At 44.1% G+C, this 22850-nt stretch overlaps 1 protein-coding gene across 1 annotated transcript in view; it reads left to right on the plus strand.

Moving 5' to 3' along the window:
• Positions 1-22850, plus strand: part of Cemip2 (cell migration inducing hyaluronidase 2) — an 80640-nt gene that overhangs the window by 29700 nt on the left and 28090 nt on the right. The window contains exons 7-16 of the mRNA XM_013348092.2: positions 1242-1411; positions 4015-4224; positions 4948-5153; positions 5287-5356; positions 8274-8402; positions 11129-11217; positions 15929-16060; positions 17974-18009; positions 18940-19095; positions 22428-22605. Coding sequence (XP_013203546.1) covers positions 1242-1411; positions 4015-4224; positions 4948-5153; positions 5287-5356; positions 8274-8402; positions 11129-11217; positions 15929-16060; positions 17974-18009; positions 18940-19095; positions 22428-22605 — 1376 coding nt within the window. The remainder of the gene's footprint in view (positions 1-1241; positions 1412-4014; positions 4225-4947; positions 5154-5286; positions 5357-8273; positions 8403-11128; positions 11218-15928; positions 16061-17973; positions 18010-18939; positions 19096-22427; positions 22606-22850) is intronic.

Consider the following 22850-nt stretch of genomic DNA (forward strand, 5'->3'; position numbering starts at 1 on the left):
TCTCCTGCCTCTGACTCTCGAGCACCACGATTAAAGGTGTGTACCACCACTACCTGGCGTTAATATCAGCTTGTCTTAAGTAAAGAAAGTATTCTTTGAATTCCTACTTGCTTGACTAAAAAAGAAAAGAGATTGTTAGTCATGTTTAAAATAGAACCAGATAAGATAATTTGATGAGACTTTCCTTTCCTGCTGTGATTGTGAATAGTGCATCTTTTGGAAGAGAGCAGATTACGAGGTGCACTGTGAGCTGTGAGCACCATGAACGGCTGCTGTGTGCCAGGCCCTCATCCCCACTCCTGCCTCTGCTCGCTGGGCCTGCCCAAAGGCCCTTGGTCCGCGTTTCCCTTCTGGGTTTTAGCATGCTGTTTCCTTTCATTGCTTTCTTATCTCTGTACTCACGACTTTACCATGACGCCACAGAGCAAAAGCTACAGACACCCTTCAAGAAGTACATGCTTGTTTTTGAGTAAAGAACGCTGAAGTATGAAACTTTGTGCTTTAGAAAAAAGAGTAAGTAGAATGTTAAGTAGAATTCTTAGTTTAGAGTTGGCATTTTTTTCCCCTTTATGTTTTATTCAGTTTTTCCCTTTTTTGATAACATCAGGCACACAGAAATAAAAAGGAAACTCCCATGTTACAGTGATACTATCCATCATTACTATCTGGGGAAAGTCCCATACTCCTTCCTGAGTTTAATAGAAAAACATCAGAGAGAGAAACTAAACTTCTTTGAAATTGCTTATCAACTTTTGGGAAAGGTAGCTATTTCAAAGACAGTAAGCAGGAGAAAAAAAAGGGGGGGGGCTGGCTAGTGTGCAGATGCTGGCTCACAGTGTGAGATGGGAGCACAGCGTGACATCCCATAACAAGAGCTGTAAATGCCTTTATTCCTCAGATTGCCTGGCATTTGGTTCTTCCTATCGTTATCAGGTGGCTAGACCTAGGGAGAAGGTGTTAGGCCAGTCCCATGCCTTTAGTGCTAACCACGGCGGGACTGAGCTAGAGATGGTGAAGCAAGCTCTCTGGCCATGCCTGGGGCTGAGGGCGGCAGCAGGAGTTCCGGCTTTGGGCGGGCAGTGGATTGACAGTCTGTAAGATCCCTTGCCTCTGGGAGTCTGTCATCTTGAGGTGTTGGATAATGTGTTGAGATTGTCAGATGAGGGAGAATGCTTTTCTGGATGGCTTCTCATCTTCTTTTCTTTGTTCTGACATTATCCTTCCTTCCTCTGCATCACCAGAGACCCCGCAGTTCCTGCATGTCGGTGAGATCATAGACGGGATAGACATGAGAGCTGAGGTTGGAATTCTCACCCGGAACGTTGTGATCCAAGGAGAAATGGAGGCCTCCTGCTATGCCGAGAATCAGTGCCAGTTCTTCGATTATGACACCTTTGGAGGACATGTGATGGTGGGCCAAAGGATTTGATGGCTTCTGTGATGCCTAGTAGCTAAGTACTGAGACATGTTTAAATTGCTAAGGAACTTTTGAGTGGTGGAATTAGGTAGGGTATGTATATATGTGTTGTGTGGTGTTATTCACATATATGGATATTGAAAAGACATTGTAGGGGGCTGGAGAGATGGCTCAGCGGTTAAGAGCATTGCCTGCTCTTCCAAAGGTCCTGAGTTCAATTCCCAGCAACCACATGGTGGCTCACAACCATCTGTAATGAGGTCTGGTGCCCTCTTCTGGCCTTCAGGCATACACGCCAACAGAATAGTGTATACATAATAAATAAATAAATAAATAAACAAATAAATAAATAAATAAATAATAAATATTAGAAAGAAAGAAAAGACATTGTAATTCTTTTCTTAAATATTAGAAAATGTTTAAAAACAAAACCAAACAAACCTAAAAGAGGGCAAGGTGTGGTTGTATCCACCTGTAATTCCAGAACTTGAGAAGCTGAATCAAGAACATCAAGATGTTCAAGGCTAGTTTTGGCTAATGCAGTGGGCTGTGTAAGACCCTCTCTTAAACACACACACATGCACACACACATGAAGAACATTGTGCCTTTAGGTAGCCTGGGCTGTAGTTCATCCATTAAGAATTATTCTATGAAGAAGTGTTAACTTTAGACATCATGAATAACACAGTCTCACAGAGAACACCATGATGACCTTGGTATCCATGTCTGCAATTTCTCAGAATCTCCTGGCTTCTGAAAAAGCTGATATTACCAAGGGGTCGACAGTACTAATATGCACAATCAAACTCTGGTTCCATAAAAATTACTGTGTGCAGATTTTTATTCTGGAGAAAAACAAGCCGTTACCTTATGGCAGACAGAATTCTGTGTGGCCAGTTTTGGGGTCTGATCCACATCTGGCTACGAGTGTCTGAGCTCTCTTTCTGGGTCGGGTGGCCTTTGATTATTAGCTCTGCTTCGGAATCTCTGGCTTCAGAAATGCTGATGCAGCGTTACTGCTTTATTTTCAATGATGTGGTTGAGAAACCCAGGGCTTGAAGATATTGAGAGTATTCCAGCTCTGTATCACAGGGGAGATTTCCCCACAGGGGAAAGAGAGCTTTTCCAACTAAACACTGGTAAGGAGTTGGAAATAAGTAGCTATGCAGTAGATAAGAAGCTGTGGTGGAGGATAGAGAGATGAAAGGGAATAGGACTCTGAATGACCCACATAGACAGCCTCTGATCTGATTTAATAATTGATAATTTATTTGATAATAATAAAGTAGTGTCCACTTAGTGGTCGCCGTATAGCACAGTTAGAATTTTGATCTTTTTCTCGTCTGTGGTTATGGGGGCGAAGTGAGTGCATCTTCAGGTTCTGACCTCTTAGTTCAGCTGTGGCTTCATCATGTGTAGCCTTGCTGACACTGTTGAGTCTTTTTTGTTTTGTTTTTTCTTTTGTTTGTTTTTTTGTTTTTTTGTTTTGCGAGGCAGGGTTTCTCTGTGGTTTTGGAGCCTGTCCTGGAACTAGCTCTTGTAGACCAGGCTGGTCTCGAACTCACAGAGATCCACCTGTCTCGACACTGTTGAGTCTTACGTGCATTTGAACAAAATACACAGGTAGGTACAGTGGTGTGTACCTGTCATCCCAGGGCTTGCTAGGCTGAGGTAGGAGGATTCCTCTAAAGGTGATGATGAGGCCAGCCTGAGCTACATACTGAGTACCAGCCAGGCCAGCCTGAGCTACATACTGAGTACCAGCCAGGCCAGCCTGAGCTACATACTGAGTAACAGCCAGGCCAGCCAGGGCTACATAGCAATGCCCGAGGAATAAAACAAACCCGGCCCCACCCTACAGCTCCCTGTCCTACCCTGCCCCGCCCCCATCCCCAGAAAGCAGTGCGTGATTTTCCTTGTTTCATTTTTCCTTATTTCTGATTAGAAGTCAGTCCCATGGCTCTTTGAAACATGAATCTGCACAAAGAAGCATTGACTATTGCTTTCCCGTTTCACAGTACTGGGAATCCGACTGGGGGCCTCCCACAATGCAATTGAACACTAAGACTGAGCTACATCGCTAGCCCCTAAGGTGCTCAGTTACTAAGTGAGGCTCTGGTAAAACACAAAAGGAAAACGAACGTGCTCATTTTATTTTATTGGTGTGTGTATGTGTGTGCGCACACGCATGCTGCCTGTGTGCGGAAGCCAGAAGTCATTCTTGAGGGTTGTTCCTCAGGAGTTATCCACTTTGATTTTGAGACAGAGTCTAACTGGGACCTAGGACTCACCAATTAGACTGGCAGTCAACAAGCCCCCTGAAACTGCCTTCATCTGCCTCCCCAGTACTGGAATCACAGACATTTACCTCCCTTCCTTGTCTCTTTACCTGGGGCTGGAGACTGGACTCAAGCCCTTACGGTTGCACAGCAGACATTCTACCAACTGATCCATCTCCCCAACCCCCAAAATGTTGTAAGATATTTCCTCCAGATAGAAGATAGACATCTTCTGTTTACATACTATATACGCATGCTTATTTCTTCTTTCCTGTCCTGGAAGGATTCCACTTGATTCGAAATATTTTGCCTTGTAGATAGAGAAGAATTTTACTTCAGTCCATCTTTCTTATGTGGAAATGAAACACATGGGCCAGCAGCACCTGGGGCGCTATCCTGTCCATTTTCACCTGTGCGGAGACGTAGACTCTAAAGGAGGGTACAGACATCCAGCGTCTGTGGATGGCCTGTCTATTCACCACAGCTTTTCAAGGTGCATCACTGTGCATGGGACCAATGGCTTGCTAGTAAGTAGCCTCGCACTGTGCTGACGTGGACCGGTTATTGAAATGTTAGCTCTCCTTACTCTCACGACGCCTCCATTTTATACAAGTAAGCTTTTGACCACAGGCTGTGCTTCCACCTGTTCCTACTGAAGAATCTGTCTTTCCATCTGTAGAAGCCTAGTCTTTCCTGACATGACCTCAATTGTCTTATATGATCACTTTCTACGGAAGCCCCAAGCAGTCTGTGTCCAGTGACATTATTGTAGTAATAGGTGGTGGGGCTGCTGTCCCCAGCACCCCGCTGCCCACAAGGCTAGCTTTGCCCGAAATAATTACACGGACACTGTATTCTTTTAATGACTGCTTGGCCCTTTAGCTCTAGCCCTTTTCTCGGCTAACTCTCGCACCTGGACTAACCCATTTCCAATCATCTGTGTGTAGCACCCCAAGGTGCGCTTACCGGGAAGATTCTAGCCTACGTCCATCCTGGGTCGGAGCTTCATCGCGTGTGCCTCAGAGAGCAGAGCTCTCGCCTCTGCCCGCAAGAGAGGAGCATCTCATGTCTCTCTGAGGCGTCTGCCCGGGAGCCCGGAGCTGTCCAGTCTGACCTCACTTCCTCTTCTGCCCAGCATTCTGCTCCGTTCACTCCTCCCATCTACGTTCTCACCTATCAGGGCAAGCAGCATCTTTATTTAATTAACCAATGGCCTTCCTCCATCACATTATGCACCTGTATTTCTGCAGATCAAAGACACCATTGGATTCGACACACTAGGTCATTGCTTCTTTTTGGAAGATGGTGTGGAACAGAGAAACATTTTGTTCCATAACCTGGGGCTTCTTACCAAGCCAGGAACTCTCCTCCCCACGGACAGGAACAGTTCCATGTGCACCATCATGCGTGACGGGGTGTTTGGAAACTATGTGCCTGTGCCTACCACGGACTGTATGTGAGTAATTACTGGACAGGGAGTTGGGTGGTGGTCAAGCCCTTTGACTTTTGGGGGAACTCTTGCTGGGGAGATTTTAAGGGGTAGGGTTTCCGTGAAGAATGTTTCCATCACCTTTCACAATGCCTCGCAGGGCCGTTTCAACTTTCTGGATTGCCCACCCCAACAACCATCTGATCAGTAACGCAGCTGCAGGCTCACAGGTAAATGACACTGTTTTGGCTGTCTTCATGCTTTGACTGCGCTGGCTTCCGTGAGAGTGATGTTTGTGGTGAAAGCGTCATACGGTCTTCTGGTGCAGCTCGTCTAATTGAGAGTGAGCTGACAGAGGTGATTCTCGTTTCTCTAAATCCTTGCCAGTTAGGAGCTTCTGTCTAGACAGAAGACCAATGAAAGAACACAGGTGAGCTGGTTTAGGAGTGCGCCATCTCCAGGAGGGATTCACAGTGTTCTCTATGTGGTCTTTCTGGTTTCTCGTGTTTTTGTCTTTGGTGGACAAGCAACACATCACTTCCAACTCTGGTGCTCATGAAAAAGGGAGGCCTTCCCATGTTCTTATTGGAATGAGACAGTGTGTAGATCACTCTGTCATTCTGGTCAAGGAACACATCTTTTTGGTAAGTGCAAGGGCTAGTTTCTTTTAGGGACATTGTGATAAAGCAGCTAAAACCTCAGCTACTATTGTTTAAGACAAACAGATAGGTTTATATACACACAGGAAAACAATTTCTATGAGAAAAAAAACATTATTTTTAAAGATAGAGATTGTCCCATTGGTAAACACAGGCTAATTTATCCTTACAGAGTGTAATTCAAAATTACTGACTTATACAAATAAATTTTTAACGAAACTATCAAGACTGTAACTGGGCTGAAAGTTAGGATGTAGGTCTGTGAACATTTGGCAACATGTAAATATCCGTATGTATGCATCATAGTTGTTCAACATGTTAAAAGGGCTGGGAATGTGTAAAATAATTTCTGAGGTGTCTGTAAAGAGGGGAGCTAACGGGAGTGTTTCCTTGAGCAAACAGAATACAGGCATCACTGTGGAACCACTGAACCTGCATCTGTGATGTTCTGAAAACACGAAATGTAACTTGAAGGACTCTGACATTTGAAGACTGTCTTTTGACAGTTGATTTCTTATTTCCATTCCTTCGTTCTCTGTCCAGTACCTAGGAGCTTGTGTGGGTTTGTGCCCAGCATTTCTTACTGGAAAGTTAGGACCTAGAGGCAAGCCTGCAGCCTTGCCTGCTTTAAGTCAGCAGCCAGAACGCTGCTTCCTTTTAGCTTTGCCGGAAGCTGGGACCTCAGAGGAGAGCGGTTGAAAATAGCCCACAAAAGCCTGGGACAAGTCTGTGAGATGCCCTCCTGATCTTGAGTTAGAATAACAAATGTGTCTCACGCATGTTCTTCTGGTCATTCTGGAATTTTCTGTCTTCTCTTTAGGAAAACTGCTTCAGTAAAGACAGCATTTGTCAGGGCCTTCTCACAGAGTAGGAGAAGCCATTTATTTCATTGTACTTTACCATTGCCTTTTACAAAGCTGTCATCACCTCTTTAGACATGACAGTGCCTAACAGCAAACCGCTGCTGTGTGCCTCTACATCCCCACCCCAAACCCATGGCATCTTGGGAAGGCTGCCTTTGCCCTCTGCTTGCAGGGGTATGGTCTCAAGCCTTTTCTCCAGCCCCCTTAAGTTTTCTTCTGCTGTCTGAATTGCATCCAAAATGTTGAGGTGGCCAACGGTTCTTTCAGGATAGTTTGTTTTATTAAGACCCATTTGTAAACTTTGATCATGGAAAATGTTGACATTGCAGTCAGTTGGGTGTGTAGGTGTGTATACTTTCCACACTCTGTGTTTCCTCTGTGTCCCTGAAGGACTTAGTACACCTATCAGGATACTGCATGTGCCATATCTTAGTTACCTTTTCTTCCCCGTTAGATTGTAAATTGCTCGACAATAGTCTTATTACACGTAACCACGTAGTGAGCACTAAATAAACACATGCTGAGTTTGAACCAATATCCTTTTATACTGTATAAGTTTTAAAACGCTGCTTTATCAACATCCCATAGTGTGAATTTATCCTTCACTTTGGGCTAATTATTAATTCAGTTATAAAATGTAAAAAATGGGAATGAAGTTAATAAGAACTTTTATTTCTGTTTTCATGTCTCACTTTTAAACTGATCTGCTGTTAGGGCCAGTAGTCCTTCAGTAAAACAGACAGGGTCCACACTGAGAGACAGCACCCTGATTCATACATGTGGCGTGTTCTCCCCCACGTTGGCACAAACTTGCCCGAGAACAGGAAGGGCATTGGAGTTCTTTGAAAGAAGCCAGTGAGCTGTGCCTGCCAGCAGACAGTTGTTTAATAGGCATGACTCATCTCTTGATCAGGTTTGGAGGTAAACATGGAAAACCACATTGCTTAAAGGCTGTGCTGTCCCGGTCATACAGAAGGCAAGCAGGGCTCTGCGTCTGCATAACATTTTAGACTTATAACGATGGGAAAGCTGGATTTGAGTATTTGCCAGCTACGTCTTTTGTCCAATCGTGTAAGCAAAATTGGATTTGCTTGGGGATGCTATATAATGCGGGCAACCTTTCTGCACTCAATTCTGAATTTAAACAATGGGAAACATTTGTTACAGAGGGGTTTATGAGGGGGTTTCACATGGCGGCTTCATAAAAACCGAGGCTTTATAGTCATGAAAGGACGGTGTTGTGTATTTTCTCTCATTCAGAAGTATGTGTATATGCGACATGAAAGGAGGGAACGGCAGGGGGTCAGGAAGAAGGTGTCTGTTAGGGGACGAGGGGAGGGGAGCCAAGGAAGGGAAACAAGGAAGAAAGATAAATCCCACACATTTTCTTCCTAGAAAGAACCTGGATTGTGTGTGTGTGTGTGTCTGTCTGTCATCTGTCTGTCTGTCTGTGTATATAATATCCAAGCAGAGGGAACTGTTCGTGGGGGAAAACAGAGAAGCTTGGAGGAGGGCCAGAGGTGGATGGGATGAATGTGAGCGAGGCATAGTGATCCATGCATGTGAAAACATTATAACAAAATTTAAAAACAGTGTTTTTAGTGACCTTGCCCTTTCATTTGTAGGACGCTGGAATATGGTATTTATTCCACAGAGAACCCACTGGGGAATCCACTGGGCTGCAGCTCCTGGAGAAACCGGAACTCACGCCACTGGGAATATTTTATAACAACAGGGTACACTCAAATTTTAAGGTAGGCTCTGGCTTTTGATGTGTGTCTGAGGCACAGGGCAGATCCACCGCTCTAGTCAGGCCCTCCTCTTGCTGCCATGACAGAGTGGCACAGACAGAGTCGTTTCTGACGAGCAGATGTTCACTTGGCTCAGGGTTCTGCTGCCTGGGACTCCTAATGTAGGGCCAGCATCTGGTAAGGACTAGTCTAGTCGCATCATCCCAGGACACTGCATACACTTGCATATACGATCTGTATAAATCTGTCATAGAGTCGCTGATCCGTCCTCTTCTCTCTTGTCCCTTGCTGTCTGTCTGCCTGTCCGCCCACCTGCCCGCCCACCTGTCTGCCTGCCCGCCTTCCTTCTCCCTCACCTTCTTATCCTCACTGTGAAGTTTCTGGGATCGTATATGTTAGAGGATACATGTCTGGGGCTTAGGACCCCTACTTCTCTTCCCTGCTTCTCTCCACAGTGTTCGTTGAATATCTTTTAGCCAGTACTACTACCAAGTATGTGGATGGTGAGATACTGTTTCAGAACATGCACTTAATTGAAATCACCCACAGGTGATTTCATTCAGAAACCCCAGTTTCTGTGTTTGCCACTCATTCCTCCCTTCCATCCTGATGAACATCCTTGAATCCTTTCTTGCTCACAGGTCACTTTTTACTGCACGTGTAATCATTTGTAATCATTAGATCTTCTGCTGTGATATGACTCGTTTCCGAACACAATCTACATTTCCATGTGGGAGCCTCCGAGGATCCTTTAAAACCTATCTGAGTGTTGGAGTTGGAGAGACGGTTTAGCAGATAAGATGCTTGCTGTGCAGCATGCGGGCCCGAGTTAGGACCCGAGCACCTGTACAAAGACCTGGGTGTGGCTGTGCACTTGTAAGCCCTGAGCTGCTGCAACCAGAGACAAGAGAGTGGCTGGGGCTTGCTAGCTACCAGCCCCGTCCCAGGTTCAGCAAGAGACCCTGTCTCAAAAGAATCAAGTGAGGAGTGATAGACAGGACAGCTGATGCTTGTCTCTGGCCTTCCTACTTGTGCACACAGGGTCACTCCCCACCACCCCACATACAATACTCAAGACACCCGAGCTAGGAGAGGCTTTGGATCACTTGAGAACTGAGAGAAGAAACAAGCTGCTGTGACTGTCATGAGATGGGTAACTGACCAAGGCTAATATTTGGAAAGTAGCATTTCAAAGGGGCGAATCTTTAATTTTTAAAAATGACATTTGTGATATGAAAATGATCTCTAATTCTTAGTGTCATATGACATGACAGTATGCACTTAATTATAAGAGTATTAAATCTGAGCGTATAATTAGATTTTAATTTGTTAAACTTGGGAATGATTATGCAGACGATTTCATAACTAAAGGAAATTGAATTGGAGTCCTAAGGAGAAAACCGCCGTGTTGGGATTGCTCGCCACAGAGAGTGCACTCCGACCAGCCCCTGTGGCTCTGCTTGTTGAGGCTTCCTGAACCTTTTCCTGGGTCCAGGTCAGCCATGTCCATTTGCTGCTTACTGGGTTCCACTGCAGTGTTTTATGGACATGTTAGAAACACAGTCAAAATGAAAATCCTTTCTTTTATGCTTGCCCTATTTCTTTGTGTCTATTTCACTCAAGTAAACAACTAGTTGATTTCATGTTTGACCTAATTTAAAAAAAATAGCTAAACTTCCCTTCTTGGCCCCAGATTTTCATCAGTTACCCTGTGCTGTCACTCTCCCCTTGCCACAAACCCAGGTCATTTTATTTTCCTCCTGAATGACTGACAATGTCTCTCGTTCGTGTCTGGTCTCTTCCCTTCTGCCCCCTTTAACCCATCTTTAGTTGCAGTATTTTTTGTTTGTTTGTTTGTTTGTAGTGTTGGTTTTGATGCTTTTTGTAAGATCCCTATTGTCTTACATATTCAGTATACCGTTTTTTAAAATTATATTTATGATACAAAAACTATCTCTCATTAATTCTTGGTGTCATATGCCATGACAACACATACTTATGTCATTAGTTGTAAGAGAATTAGATCTGCGGGTGTAAGTGTGTGTGTGCATGGCCTGACATGTGGCTATCTTTTCTCTCCCCTCCCATGGTTCTGTTTGTCTGTCTTGTCGTGTTTGTCTGTCCTATCGAGGACTTGGCCTCTAATACCCCATGCTACCTCTTCTCTCTAGACTTTCTTGGTACAGACTCTTCTATGAGTATTTTTCTCTGGGACCTTAAGCTGCTTCATGCTTACCACCTGCCCATTCTGCTGCTCAGTCAGTCCCTCCCCATCTTGAGGATTTCAGCATCATGTAGGAGACACATCTGGAGTTCTCTCCCTACCCTGAGGAAGCTTCATCTCGGTGCCTTTTTGCCACCAATGCCTCCTGTTTCCCAGTCCTCATGCTTATAGCCTTGGGCACAGCAGTTTCTTTAATTGCATGCCCCTGACTGTTTGTATATCAGTAACAGCAGGGAATAGATTTTACTTGTTAATTAACATATATGCCATTAAATGTGCAATAAATAAGTATCTGTTGAATGAGCAAATGACTAAGCTAACAATACCCAGGAAAACTGTTGCTTTTCACAGTATCTTTGCTTTGTGGGTCGCCACCGCACCTCACCACCCCCCCACTTCCAGTTTTAGGTGATAGGATAAGCTGAAAAATATTTTCACGCCTTGTCATGCGTGTGGATGTACCTTAGGCTCTATATTCATTTTAGCCCATCATTGTGTATTTCAGGCTGGCTTATTTGTTGACAAAGGTGTCAAAACAACCAACTCCAGTGCCTCGGACCCAAGGGAATACCTCTGCTTGGATAACAGCGCAAGGTAGGGCTGCCTTTTCAGTTTACACCCAGACTTGTCTTCTCCGTCAGAACGTTCAGATTCAAGTACGTGGTGTTCTTTCTGACGCAGCCCACGTAGAGGAAGTTCTGAAAGCTCCTGTAAGAGTTTTGGGAAATCTCTCTGTTGTCTCAGTCCTGAGCGTGGGCTTTTATCTTAACAAAATACCAGGGAAATTGATTCCTTTCTCCTTTATCACAGTGGAAATTGATGTTAGAGGGAATTACAGGAGGAAATCCAAACAGAAGACAGGTTAACAAGGTTTCTCATTGGGAACAAGTCTGGGCCACTGAAAAACAAGTCGCCCCCCCCAAAACCTAAACATCTAGACTTCATGGATAGTGGTCAAATGGAACATTGCATTGGATTTATTTCAAGGGAATGGTCCCAGATGTGGTGATTGAGCTGGCTCTGGCTTTTGCTGGTAGACTCGGGTTCCCCTCCTGGCAGGCTGTGGTATTCTCCCGCGTAACCACATAATGTGTTTGGGATGTGGGTCGGTGTTGCAGCAGGCTCGCTCGTGTGCTGCATCCCAGCCAAAGTAAACAAAACGTCTCAGGTGGAAGTAAAGTGTGCTGCATCATACTTTAGTCAGTGGAGACCCTGAGCATACTCTTTTTATACATAGATTCCAGGTTTATTGACCAGATGATGAGGTGGAATGGGGGATAGATTGCAAAGACTTGCTAGACATGAGGAAGAATAATGACTGGCTCGGTCGTTAAAGGAATAAAGCAGGAACACCCGGGAGGTTGATGAGTCTGACTTAATGTGCAAGGCAGGGTTCTTGCCATGTATTACTAAGATGTGAGTCAGGAGAAAACTGGGGAAAGTGCACTTGGTGACTTACCTATCAGGATTTCTCACGGTCAAGTTAAAGCTGAAACCTTGGAGACCAGTGACCAGGGAACATTTAAGAAGGCCAAGGGGGAGCACCGTGTAATTACCATTTTGCCATCAGGAAAATGCCCCACAGACAGCCCAACAGGCCAGTCTGATGTAGGAAGTTCTTCAGTTGAGGTTACTTCTTCCCAGGTGACTACTTTATATCAGGTTAAACAGTAAAAGCTAATCAGTGCATTGGCGATGCCAAAAGAATGATGAAGTTGCTATGGCAATATGGAAAGTTCCCCCTGCTTTTTTTTTCCCCCGTGTGTGCATAAGACAGTCTCATTATGGAATTCCTTCTGGTCTAGAACTTACAGGGTCCCAAGTGTATGTAAGTATAGGCAGGAGCCACCAAACCTGGCCACACCTGCTTTTTAAAAATCTTTTATAATTGATAGTTTTAGTGAGGTGTGCTTTGCCAAGTTGGTGCCACCAGAAACATTGTCTAACAATTGGCTCCTTTCCCCACCTTGAAAGAGTTTATACGGGGCTGCAGGGAGGTGGCTCAGCTGGCTCAGTGCTCACTTCACAAGTGCGAGATGTCAGTTCGATCTCCGGCACCCTCGGAGAAGGCAGGCACTGTGGGAGGCAGAGATAAGAGGAGCCTGGGGAATTGCTGGACAGACAGACAGTCTAGCTGAATCATCAGGCACCAGGTCCGCTGAGAGACCCTGTCTCAAAAACTAATGCGAAGAGCGAGAGAGGAAACCAGCAGACAGGAACATCTGGCCTCCACATGTGTTTGTTCCTCACCCTTTCGCGCGTGTGTGCAGAGGCACATGGTATCCTGCGAGCGTGTTTGATTATATGTCAGCACATGAATGGCGGAGTCAGTGGATTTAAGACGCTGTTGGATTCATAACTAGGTTACCCAGTATGGCTTCAGAAGGTGTTTCCTGTATGGCCAAGGGCATACTAGGAAGATGGCAGTCCTTCCTCTGCACTCCACGAGTTCTCAAACCTGCTTCAAATGTGTGCCCATTGGTGAGGATTAGACTCCATTGGGAGGTTGACCTGGAAAGAACTAATTACAGAAGAAGAACGACAAAATGCTTGGCAGCCGTGTCTGTGTTGAGTATTATGTAAACTGCTGTGTAGACTGTGCCCACGAGTGTTCGTGCAATTCAGACATGAGTAAAGATGACAAAGCACAAATGAGTAATAAGTCAGGCTGTGAGTTCAATGCCATGATCCTAGGATCCAGCAGATACATTCAGTCTGTCCCTTAGGGGGAAGCTGACTCACTAATTATCAGATGAGTCTTTCTCCATGGCTGCAAGATGGGAAATAATGGGAATCCGAAGATGAGGACTCCCAAGAGAACTTCATTTGAAATTGGGGAATTTCATAAAGAACTTTTTAAAAGGGGCAGGGTGAGACATTATAGCCAGTTACTGCATCATAACTAATTAGTACATTTAAATCAGGGGAAGTGATTATATTAGTTATTTTTGTCGTTGTTGTGACCAAATATTTTCCAGGAAGCAACTCAAGGGGGGAAGGGTCCATGCTTGTCCACAGTTTAAGGGACATCATGGCGGGGAAGGAAAGGCGTAACAGAGACGTGGGGGGGGCGGTGAGGAACACTGGTGGTCAACTTACTGTTTCCGCTTTGTTCCATCCAGGACCCCAAACCATGAAACCGGCATTTAGAGTGGTTTGTCCTATTTCTGTTAACCCAGTCTAGAAAATTCATCACAGTCATGGCCAGAGATGTGTTTCTATAATGACTGTAAATCCCATCAAGTTGTTATCAGGATTAACAGTCAGGGGATTGGAGAGATTGCTTAGCGGTTCGGCGTGCTTGCTGCTCTTGAGAGGGCAGACAGGCGTTTCAGTCACAACACCTATGCTGGGCAGCTCACCACCACCTGTTACTCCAGCGCCAGGGGACCCAACTCTCTCTTCTGACTTCTGTGAGCACCTGCACTCTTGTGTTCATACATACACAGAGACACAGAAATACACATACACATGCATAAAATTAAATCTTTAAAAAAATTTACCGTCATGATGATGAAAAATAGATGATGATTAACTATTTTCTTTTTTTAAATTAAAATTTTATTTGTTTATATTCTCTGTACCACTTTTGTGCACCAAAGGAGGGTCTCGGATTCCCTGGGGCTGGAGTTACAGATGTTGTGAACTGCCATGTGGTGGCTGGGAATTGAACTCAGGTCCTCTGGGAAGAGCATACAGTGCTCTTAACTGCTAAGCCATCACTCCAGCCCCTAACTGTTTTCTAACTACCAGATGAAAATGCTGAAATCAGGGGCATCACTTTGGTGCAAATGATCAGCGACTGGCCTGTATGGCGGAGTCAGGAAAGATGATGAGGCTGTTACAGGGGACCGCGTGCTGCGTTATGGTACCTGGATGTCTTCATTTAGGACACTGCGTCCTTCCCTTCCTGCTCTTCTAGCTGTCGGACTTCCTTTAACAACTTTAGGCAAAGCTTTTCAGCAGATTGTCCAATGTCAGGAAAGTTTTATTGGCCCAGCATGAGGCCCTTTACCTTGTCAGTCTGAGCTAGTTAGGGCAACAGCCGTGGATGTCATCTTCATCATCCCTGATGCTCCTGTTCCATTCTTCACCACCAGTATCTCTCAGAAGTACATAAGGGACCTCTGTGTGGTCTTACAATCAATCCATTAACCAGATGGCATCCTGTGATATGTTGGGAGGTGAGGGAAATTGGGGGTGGGGGTGAAGTGGGGATCTGATCACATGGCTTCCTGGTTTCCAGCTTTCACTGCCCTTCCATTTGCTTATTGAGTAAAAGGCACACGCGTGCCTCTCTATTCCACCCTTTCCCGCCTCACTCCTTCCCAGTGACCTGCCTGCTAGAGTACAGTGGTTGGTGGAGAATGTGGAGCTCACAGGCCTGAGGCACCTGTGCTGGGTTCTCTTTCCACAAAGATGCGTCTCTCGTTGCCATGTTCCAGCACCTACTGTGGGCCCGCAGATGCAGTAGCAGCTTCATGCAAAGGCTCCTTTTTCCTGTGTGACTGAAAAACTCAGCGCAATGAATTGATTTTTGAAACTCAATTAAAAACATTTTTTTTTAAAATTCTTTCTCCTATCTTTGTAATGTGGTAGGCACATGGAATTGAATGTGACCAGTTTTTGACTTTCTCATTAAGGTCTGTGTAAAAGTTGAGTGAAGGAAACGGGAAATGCAGTCTTTCTAATAAAAAATTCAGTTGGTCTTTTAGGTTTAGGCATTTCCAAGCCTAAATTTCCAAGCCTACTGAATCTACAAATTTAGATTTGTCTCTCTAGCTAAAAACATCTAAACAGCATACAATTTAATAACATAATTCATGTAGATTTATGTTGTAGTTTGTGATTAGTTTTTGCAGTGAGCATGTGTTGGTAACATGTGATTTAAATTTTTATGAAGATACACTGAATGCCTGATCTGCATATGGCTGTCTTTCTCTGTGCCTTTCTCTGTGCATGTGTTTACAGAAGCCTTAAGAATACAGGAAAGCATTTTTTTCTGGAAACTTAAATGTAATTGTATTTGAACTTTAAATAATTAAGTTGTATTTTAGCTTTTTTTTTTTTGATTTGTTTATTTTGGCCCAAACTACATCCTGTCTCTTGACCCATAGTGAGTATAATAAACAGTTCTGATTTTCCTCCCGACCTGTGTCGTATATATATATATATATAGTTCTGATTTTCCTCCTGACCCGTAGCGTGTATATACAGACAGTTCTGATTTTCCTCCTGACCCGTAGCGTGTATATACATAGACAGTTCTGATTTCCTTGGCTTATTTCACTTTTTCGCCCTGTAGGTTCCGGCCTCATCAGGATGCAGACCCTGAAAAGCCGCGAGTTGCTGCTGTCATTGACAGGCTAATTGCTTTTAAAAACAACGATAATGGTGCCTGGGTCAGAGGAGGAGACATCATTGTCCAGAACTCAGCGTGAGTATGATGTGTAGGGGTAACAGCCGCTGACACTGCTGGCTACTTTTAAGATTTTTATTTTTGTTTTGAAGACAGGGCAGGGAGTGGGGGAGGTGGTATTCCAGGCTGGCCTTGAACTCACTGCGTGGCTGTGACCCTGATCTCCATCTTCCTTCCAAGTACTGTTAGAAGTGAGCGCCACCACAGCCCATTGGATGTTTTTTTTTTAAAACTGAGTAGAATGAAGGTGTTTCTGGGGTAGATAATATATTATATTATTAATATTATTAGTGCACAGGATTGTCAGGGACCAACCTCGACAAAAATACCTCTCACCAGGGTAAGGACATTGGAATTTAGAAATATTAGTAAAGAATACGAAGACACAAAAATAATAAGACAGAAAAACATAATATTGGGAGGGAGTTCTAGTGAATACTGAAAATCACTCGTATTTAATTTCCAATTGCTTAAAATACCTCTGACCTCAAAAGGTAGGAGCAAGACAAAAAACTACATTAACAGGACACAAGGAAATGAATAGACCAGTTGAAGGTCACAGGCAACATCAATAGTTATACATTTCTGTTGCTAGAACAAAACAAATCATGCTTTAGATCAAAACATTCCGAGGCAAACCACTCCCTGGGTGGAATCCAATGTTGTCTCCTTAAAGGAGACTGGAACCTTAGTTAGATCCTTACACTTTTGTCTAAGTAGAAACAACCACTTCTCTATTTCTGAAATACAAGGTCTGGTATTAGCCACACCTGTTAACAGTAACCTTGAGAGAACAGAACTCTCTGCTCTAAATCTAGGTGGGACCTTTGTTTGAGGTAGCAACACGTTAGCCTTGAAGGAATAGAGGTGAGTTCCAACTCTCTGACCTTTGTTCAGCTGGAAATAGGCTCACATTTTTGGGCTTTCACACAGAATGAACTTGGAGAGCGGCTACTACAGCTCACAGACTGCAGATGTTTAGACTCCTGTCATTTTGGAACTTTTGTGGCACTAAACTTGTCTGGTGGCCTGAGAAAGCTTCAGTGGGTGAACTAGAAAGCTGGGATTTAGCTTTATATAGCAAACACTATTTATGTTGAAGAGCTAAATAAAAATTTTGAAATTCTCTGGGGATTTTAATTTTTATTTTATTTTATTTGTATTGTTGTTCTTGGAAACTCCTTAAAGTTTGTCTGATCTTCTTGCCATCCACTGAAGATGAAAGTCTTCTAAGTCCAGTTTAATACGCCTGCTCTTCTGTGTCTTACTGGAGGCAGGAAGCACCGCACTTGTTTTTGTTCATTGTTTGCTTTTGTTGTTGTTGTTTTTTACACTTGCCTGATTTTGAGAGAGACCTGGTGCATAGTGAATTAAGTTTTAATGTTAACAGTCTAGACCATTAGTTTCTTGTCTTTTTCCACCATCTCTGACTGTTTTCACTCCCTAATTTAATACTGTATTAAATCTGTAGGGATGGCTTTGGTCTTAGAGTGAAAACATTTGAGGCAAATAGCATGATATAATTCTTTCTAAAGAATAATGATTAAAAACAGATGTCTTAACTGATACTTTTATCTGATGTTTATTATGTTTCAAACACTATTCAAATATTTGAAATGAGTTAGTGTTTAATTCTCTCACGAATCCTATAAGAAAGAACTTATTATTTTAAACTATAGAGGGAGGGGGTTGAGAACCCAATTGGCAGAGTCGGGATTTGAACCTGACACCTTGCCTTGAAATCAGACTGTGGTGACTGGGAGCTTGAACCTCCATGTGGTTGGAGAGTGAGCATCAGGACTCTGGGGTTCATGGTCACTCACTGAGGGATTACATCTTCCGTGTTTCCTGGTGACTTAGGTGTACTAGGGAATTACCTCTTCCGTGTTTTCTGATGACTTAGGTGTACTGTCATCTGTTTCCTTTTACAGATTTGCAGATAATGGAAAGGGGTTGACCTTTGCCAGGTTTGTAATGCTTTAAAACATTTGATTATTTTAAAGCTATAATGTAAAATCAACCTAAGTGTTTTTGTTTGTATGTTTTGGGATGGGGGTAGGGAGTTTTCTTTATAATTTATTAGTACTAAAAAAAAAAAAGAATAAAAAAATCACTCTCTTCTTGGTACCACTAGAGGGCCAAAAAACCATACTTTCTTTTTTTTCTTTTAAAAAAATAGAATAATTGCATTTATGCCAAAGTTGTAGGTCAATTTTGCTGAAATTTCACAGAAGGGTAGGGTAGTTGTTAACTGTACTTGCAAGAAAACTCTCGATCTTCAGGCTAAAGTCTTTAAAAATAGAGGATGAAAGAGGAAGATAAACAAGGTGAAGATGAAAAATAATAACTTTCCTCTTAGAATGTGCTTTAATGTAGAAATGAGCTTTGAGAACTAAACTTCCGTGTGTGTGTGTGTGTGTGTGTGTGTGTGTGTGTGTGTGTGTGTGTGTGTATTTGTGTGTGTATACATGGGTCTCTGTGTGGGCTTTTGTTTTTCTACGGTTCAGGGGATCACAATTGGTCCATGTTGGTGATGCACTGTCCGTGTGTGTGTGTGTGTGTGTGTGTGTGTGTGTGTGTGTGTATACATGGGGTCTCTGTATGGGCTTTTGTTTTTCCACGGTGCTGGGGATCACACCGGTCCATGCCTCTGATGTACTCTGCAGCTGCTTTGCACCTCTAGCCTAAAATTCTACGTGTTTATATATAATTTTCAACTAGCTCACTAACTGATGAAAGGAATCTTTATAGTATAAAGATGATTTCTGAGGGTTTCTGATGCACATTAGAGAAAGGCATTAGGTTAAGGTTTTATGTTTAAATGTTAGCCTGCCTTCTTTGGGGGGAAGCTTAAAGTTCCCCAAGAATGTCTCTAAGCACTGTCCTCATTTCACCAGTGATGGGAGCTTCCCAAGTGATGAAGGTTCGAGCCAGGAGGTGTCGGAATCCCTCTTTGTCGGGGAGAGTAAGAATTACGGATCTCAAGGTGGCCAAAACAAGTACATGGGTACAGGAGGAATAGATCAGAAGCCTCGGACACTACCCAGGAACAGGTGAGTTGAACTTTGGCAGTGGAGAATGAAACACTGGAGACAGAACCTGTTCCTGCATTAAGCCTGGATAGATTGCCTTATTGTGGCTCCTTTCCTGTCTTATTAGCAGTACTCACTTTTACCATTGTTATATTGTCTATTGTCTTCATGGGATTTTAGAGCATTAATAATTATCCATGTCACAGGTTTTCTTAGCAGTTTTATGAAGGAGCTGTTCTTGTTTCTTATCCCTTACATAAGACCTTATATAAGTGGATTTTTTTTTTCTCTTGATGTTTTCTTCTTCTTGAGACATAGAAGTTGCCAAACCATAAACTATGACATTAGGTCAGTTTCCCTGCAATTCATGATGCTGGTTTTTCAGAAATAGCCACTGGAAAAGGGAAATTACCTCTGAAAAGAGCCCTAGAAAATGAAACTCGGTGGATGCCAAAGCCAACTCAGAACCCAGCTGAGGCAATGTAATTAAATGTGTCTGAGATGGTGAGGGATGGGGGCAGGACGGGCTGGGTTTTCTGTCAACACAATCGGAGTCCTCTTTTCTTTCTTGTGAACTTTTTGAAATTGAAAATAGATCTTTCTCTCATACAAAACACTCTACAGTTTTCCCTCCCCCTAGGTCCCCCACACCTCCTGTGTCCTCCAGATCCATTCCCCCTCTGATTCCTCTTCAGAAAAGAGCAGGTTTCCAAAAGTCAACAGCCAGGCAGGACTAAATAAGATATAGTAAGTCAAGGCGAAAGCCCTCCTATCGAGGCTGGACAAGGGAACCAATAAGAGGAAAAGAGTCAGAGATACACCCACTCCCACTGTTGGGAGTCTCCCAAGAACACCAAGCTAGCAGCCCTAACTACACGCAGAGGACCCACTGGAGACCCAAGCAGTCCCCACGCTTGCCCCTTCAGTCTCTGTGAGCTCTGCTTAGCTGATTCAGTGGGTCGTGTTCTCCTGGTGTCCTCCATCCTCTCTGACTCCTACAGTCTTTCCTCCTCCTCTTCTGCGGGGTTCCCCGATCTCTCGGGGGAGAGACCCGATGGAGACCTTCAGTTTAGACTCTTCTTTGTCTGGCTGTGGGTCTCCGTACCTGCTCCCATCTGCTGCCAGAGGAAGACTCTCTGATGACAGCTAGGCAAGGCACCGATGAATATACCAGGATATCATTAGGAATCATTTCAGTGATTTTTTTTTTCTCCATTTGTGTTTAGTTCCACCCTAGGTCTCTGGGCTACCCAGTCTTCAGTTTCTGACCACCCAGGCAGTATAGATAGAACACGAACTCCCTCTCGTTGACTGGGCCTCTAGTTAAAGCAGACATGGTTGGCCACTGCCACATGTTCTGCCACTGTTGCCCCAGCTATCTTGCCTGCAGGACAGATTGTAGGTGGAGGGTTTTATGGCTAATTTGGTGTCTAGGTTTCTCTTTCTGCGGTCTACAGGGCCCCTTCTTGTGCCAAAGAGACTAGAAGGTAGGAGAAGGCTCCAAGTCCTCACCAGCTCAACCTCTATCTGTTCAATGAGCTGCGTGGAAGTCGACCTTGGCAAGGGGACCCCTCTGTCAGTTTGCGGAGGGCAGTGTTCTGTCCTAGGGTCAGCCTGGGTAGTTTCAGGATCTCCACAGGACTTGCTTTGTCAACAACCTAATGGAATAGAACCCAGTCCTACCACTGGAAGCCTTGTCTGGCTATAAAAGACGGCAAGATCAGACTCCATATTCTCCATTACTACGAGTCCTCACTGGGGTCACCCTGATAGATTCCAGGAAGTTTCCACTGCACTAGGTTTCCACACCACCTCCCAAAGTCTCCCCAATTCCAGCTGTCTCTCATCACACTCTCTCCCTCCATCCCCCACCCTCCCATCTCTCCCATTCTGGGCCTTATCTGACCCAGTCACCCTCAGAATCTATTCTGTTTTCCTTTCCCAGGGAGATCCTTGCTCCTCCTATAGCTCTCCTCTTTGAGTCTAACCTCCTGCCTCACCTCTCTGGGTCTGTGGATTGTAGATTGGTTATCATTTAACCAGCTAATATTCACTTATAAGTGAGTACATACCATGTTTGACTTTCTGGGTCTGGGTTACCTCACTCAGAGTGATTTATTTTTCTAGTTAGATTCATTTGCCTGCAAGTTTCATGATGTCATTTTCTTTTTAAACCTCTGAGTCACACAGACTCTATTGTGTAAATGTACTGCATTCTCTTTATCCACTCTTTGGTTGAAGGACATCTAGGTTGTTTCCAGTTTCTGTCTATTACGGATAAAGTCACACCAAACATAGTTGAACAAGTGTCCCTGTGGTAGAATGGAGTGTCCTTTGGATGTATGGCCAAGAGTGGCACAGCTGAGTCTTGAGTTAGACCGAGTCCCAGTTTTCTATGGAACTATCATATTGACAATGAGAGTTCTTCAAACAACAGTTAGCACTATAGAACATCCTTCAAAGCTTGTTAGCCCAGTACCTGGGTCTGAGGCTCACTTTGGAGCTGTCTACATTATTTTTGTGGGAAAACTGGGTAGAGGAAAATCACAGTCATGTTCTCAAGACCCCACTTCCATGCTAATGCATGGTGCATCGAGAATCAGCCCATTTGGGGAATGTTCTCTCTGGGTGTGGTTCAGGGTGAGGCAGGGAAGTTGGACAGACAGACTGTAGGTTTTCCTAGTGCGTCGTGCTGGATCCTGTCCAGGCTTCCTAACTGTTGGTCCAAAGTCCGTGAGCTCCCACGAGCTCAGGTCAGCTGTCTTTGCCTCACCTGTTTATATATCTTGCTTTTTTTTTTTTTTAAACCATTGTTCTGTGGCTTCACAGAAGGCTTTCTCTGCTCACACAGATTTGCCTGTGTGACCAGATGAAGCATCCTCCCCTTCCTTTCATCTTCCTCTGCTCCCTTTCTTCTCTTACCCCTTCTTCTCATTTTTTGCATGAAACCCAGGACCTTGAACATGTTAGGTAATCACTCTACAACTACATCAGTCTAAGCTGTATCCCCAGCCCTAAACCAAGCATCACCACAAAGTTGATTCAGGGAAGTTCTTTAGAGAGACCTCTGTTGCACCCCAAACAGCATGTCTCTCCCCACCCAGTCTATTTTATTACCGCGTCTTAATTGTCGCCATAGCACCAATTATCTGCAGTTATCTTTGTTTTTATTTCATTACTTTTGGTCTCTCTGAGGATATTGTATTTTTTGCTTCATTAGGACTGTGTCTTGCTTACCACTGTGTCTTGGAATTTTATTTGGTACTTATAAGATACTTAGCAGTCTTCATAAAACATAAATGCTGTGAAGGGGATTGGCCTACATTTATTAAATATATCTTGTATTTTACTAGGACATTCCCAATTCGAGGTTTTCAGATTTATGATGGGCCCATTCATCTCACAAAGAGCACATTCAAGAAATACATGCCAACTCCAGACAGGTACAGCAGTGCCATTGGCTTCCTCATGAAGAATTCCTGGCAGACAACGCCCAGGAATAATGTTTCCCTTGTGAAGTTTGGTCCACAGGTGAGTGCGTTCTCATAACTTCATCACAGGAACTGGAGTGGGGGAGGGGAAGAACATGTACCCACAGACAAGGTCCAGACAGGGTGGGAGGGGGGAAGACCACATACCCACAAACAAGGTGCAGATGGGGTAGGGGAGGGGAAGACCACATACCCACAGACAAGGTGCAGATGGGGTGGGGGAGGGGAAGACCACGTACCCACAGACAAGGTGCAGATGGGGTGGGGGAGGGGAAGACCACGTAC

This window comes from Microtus ochrogaster, chromosome 8, assembly GCF_000317375.1.
Source record: "Microtus ochrogaster isolate Prairie Vole_2 chromosome 8, MicOch1.0, whole genome shotgun sequence".
Lineage (NCBI taxonomy): Eukaryota > Metazoa > Chordata > Mammalia > Rodentia > Cricetidae > Microtus > Microtus ochrogaster.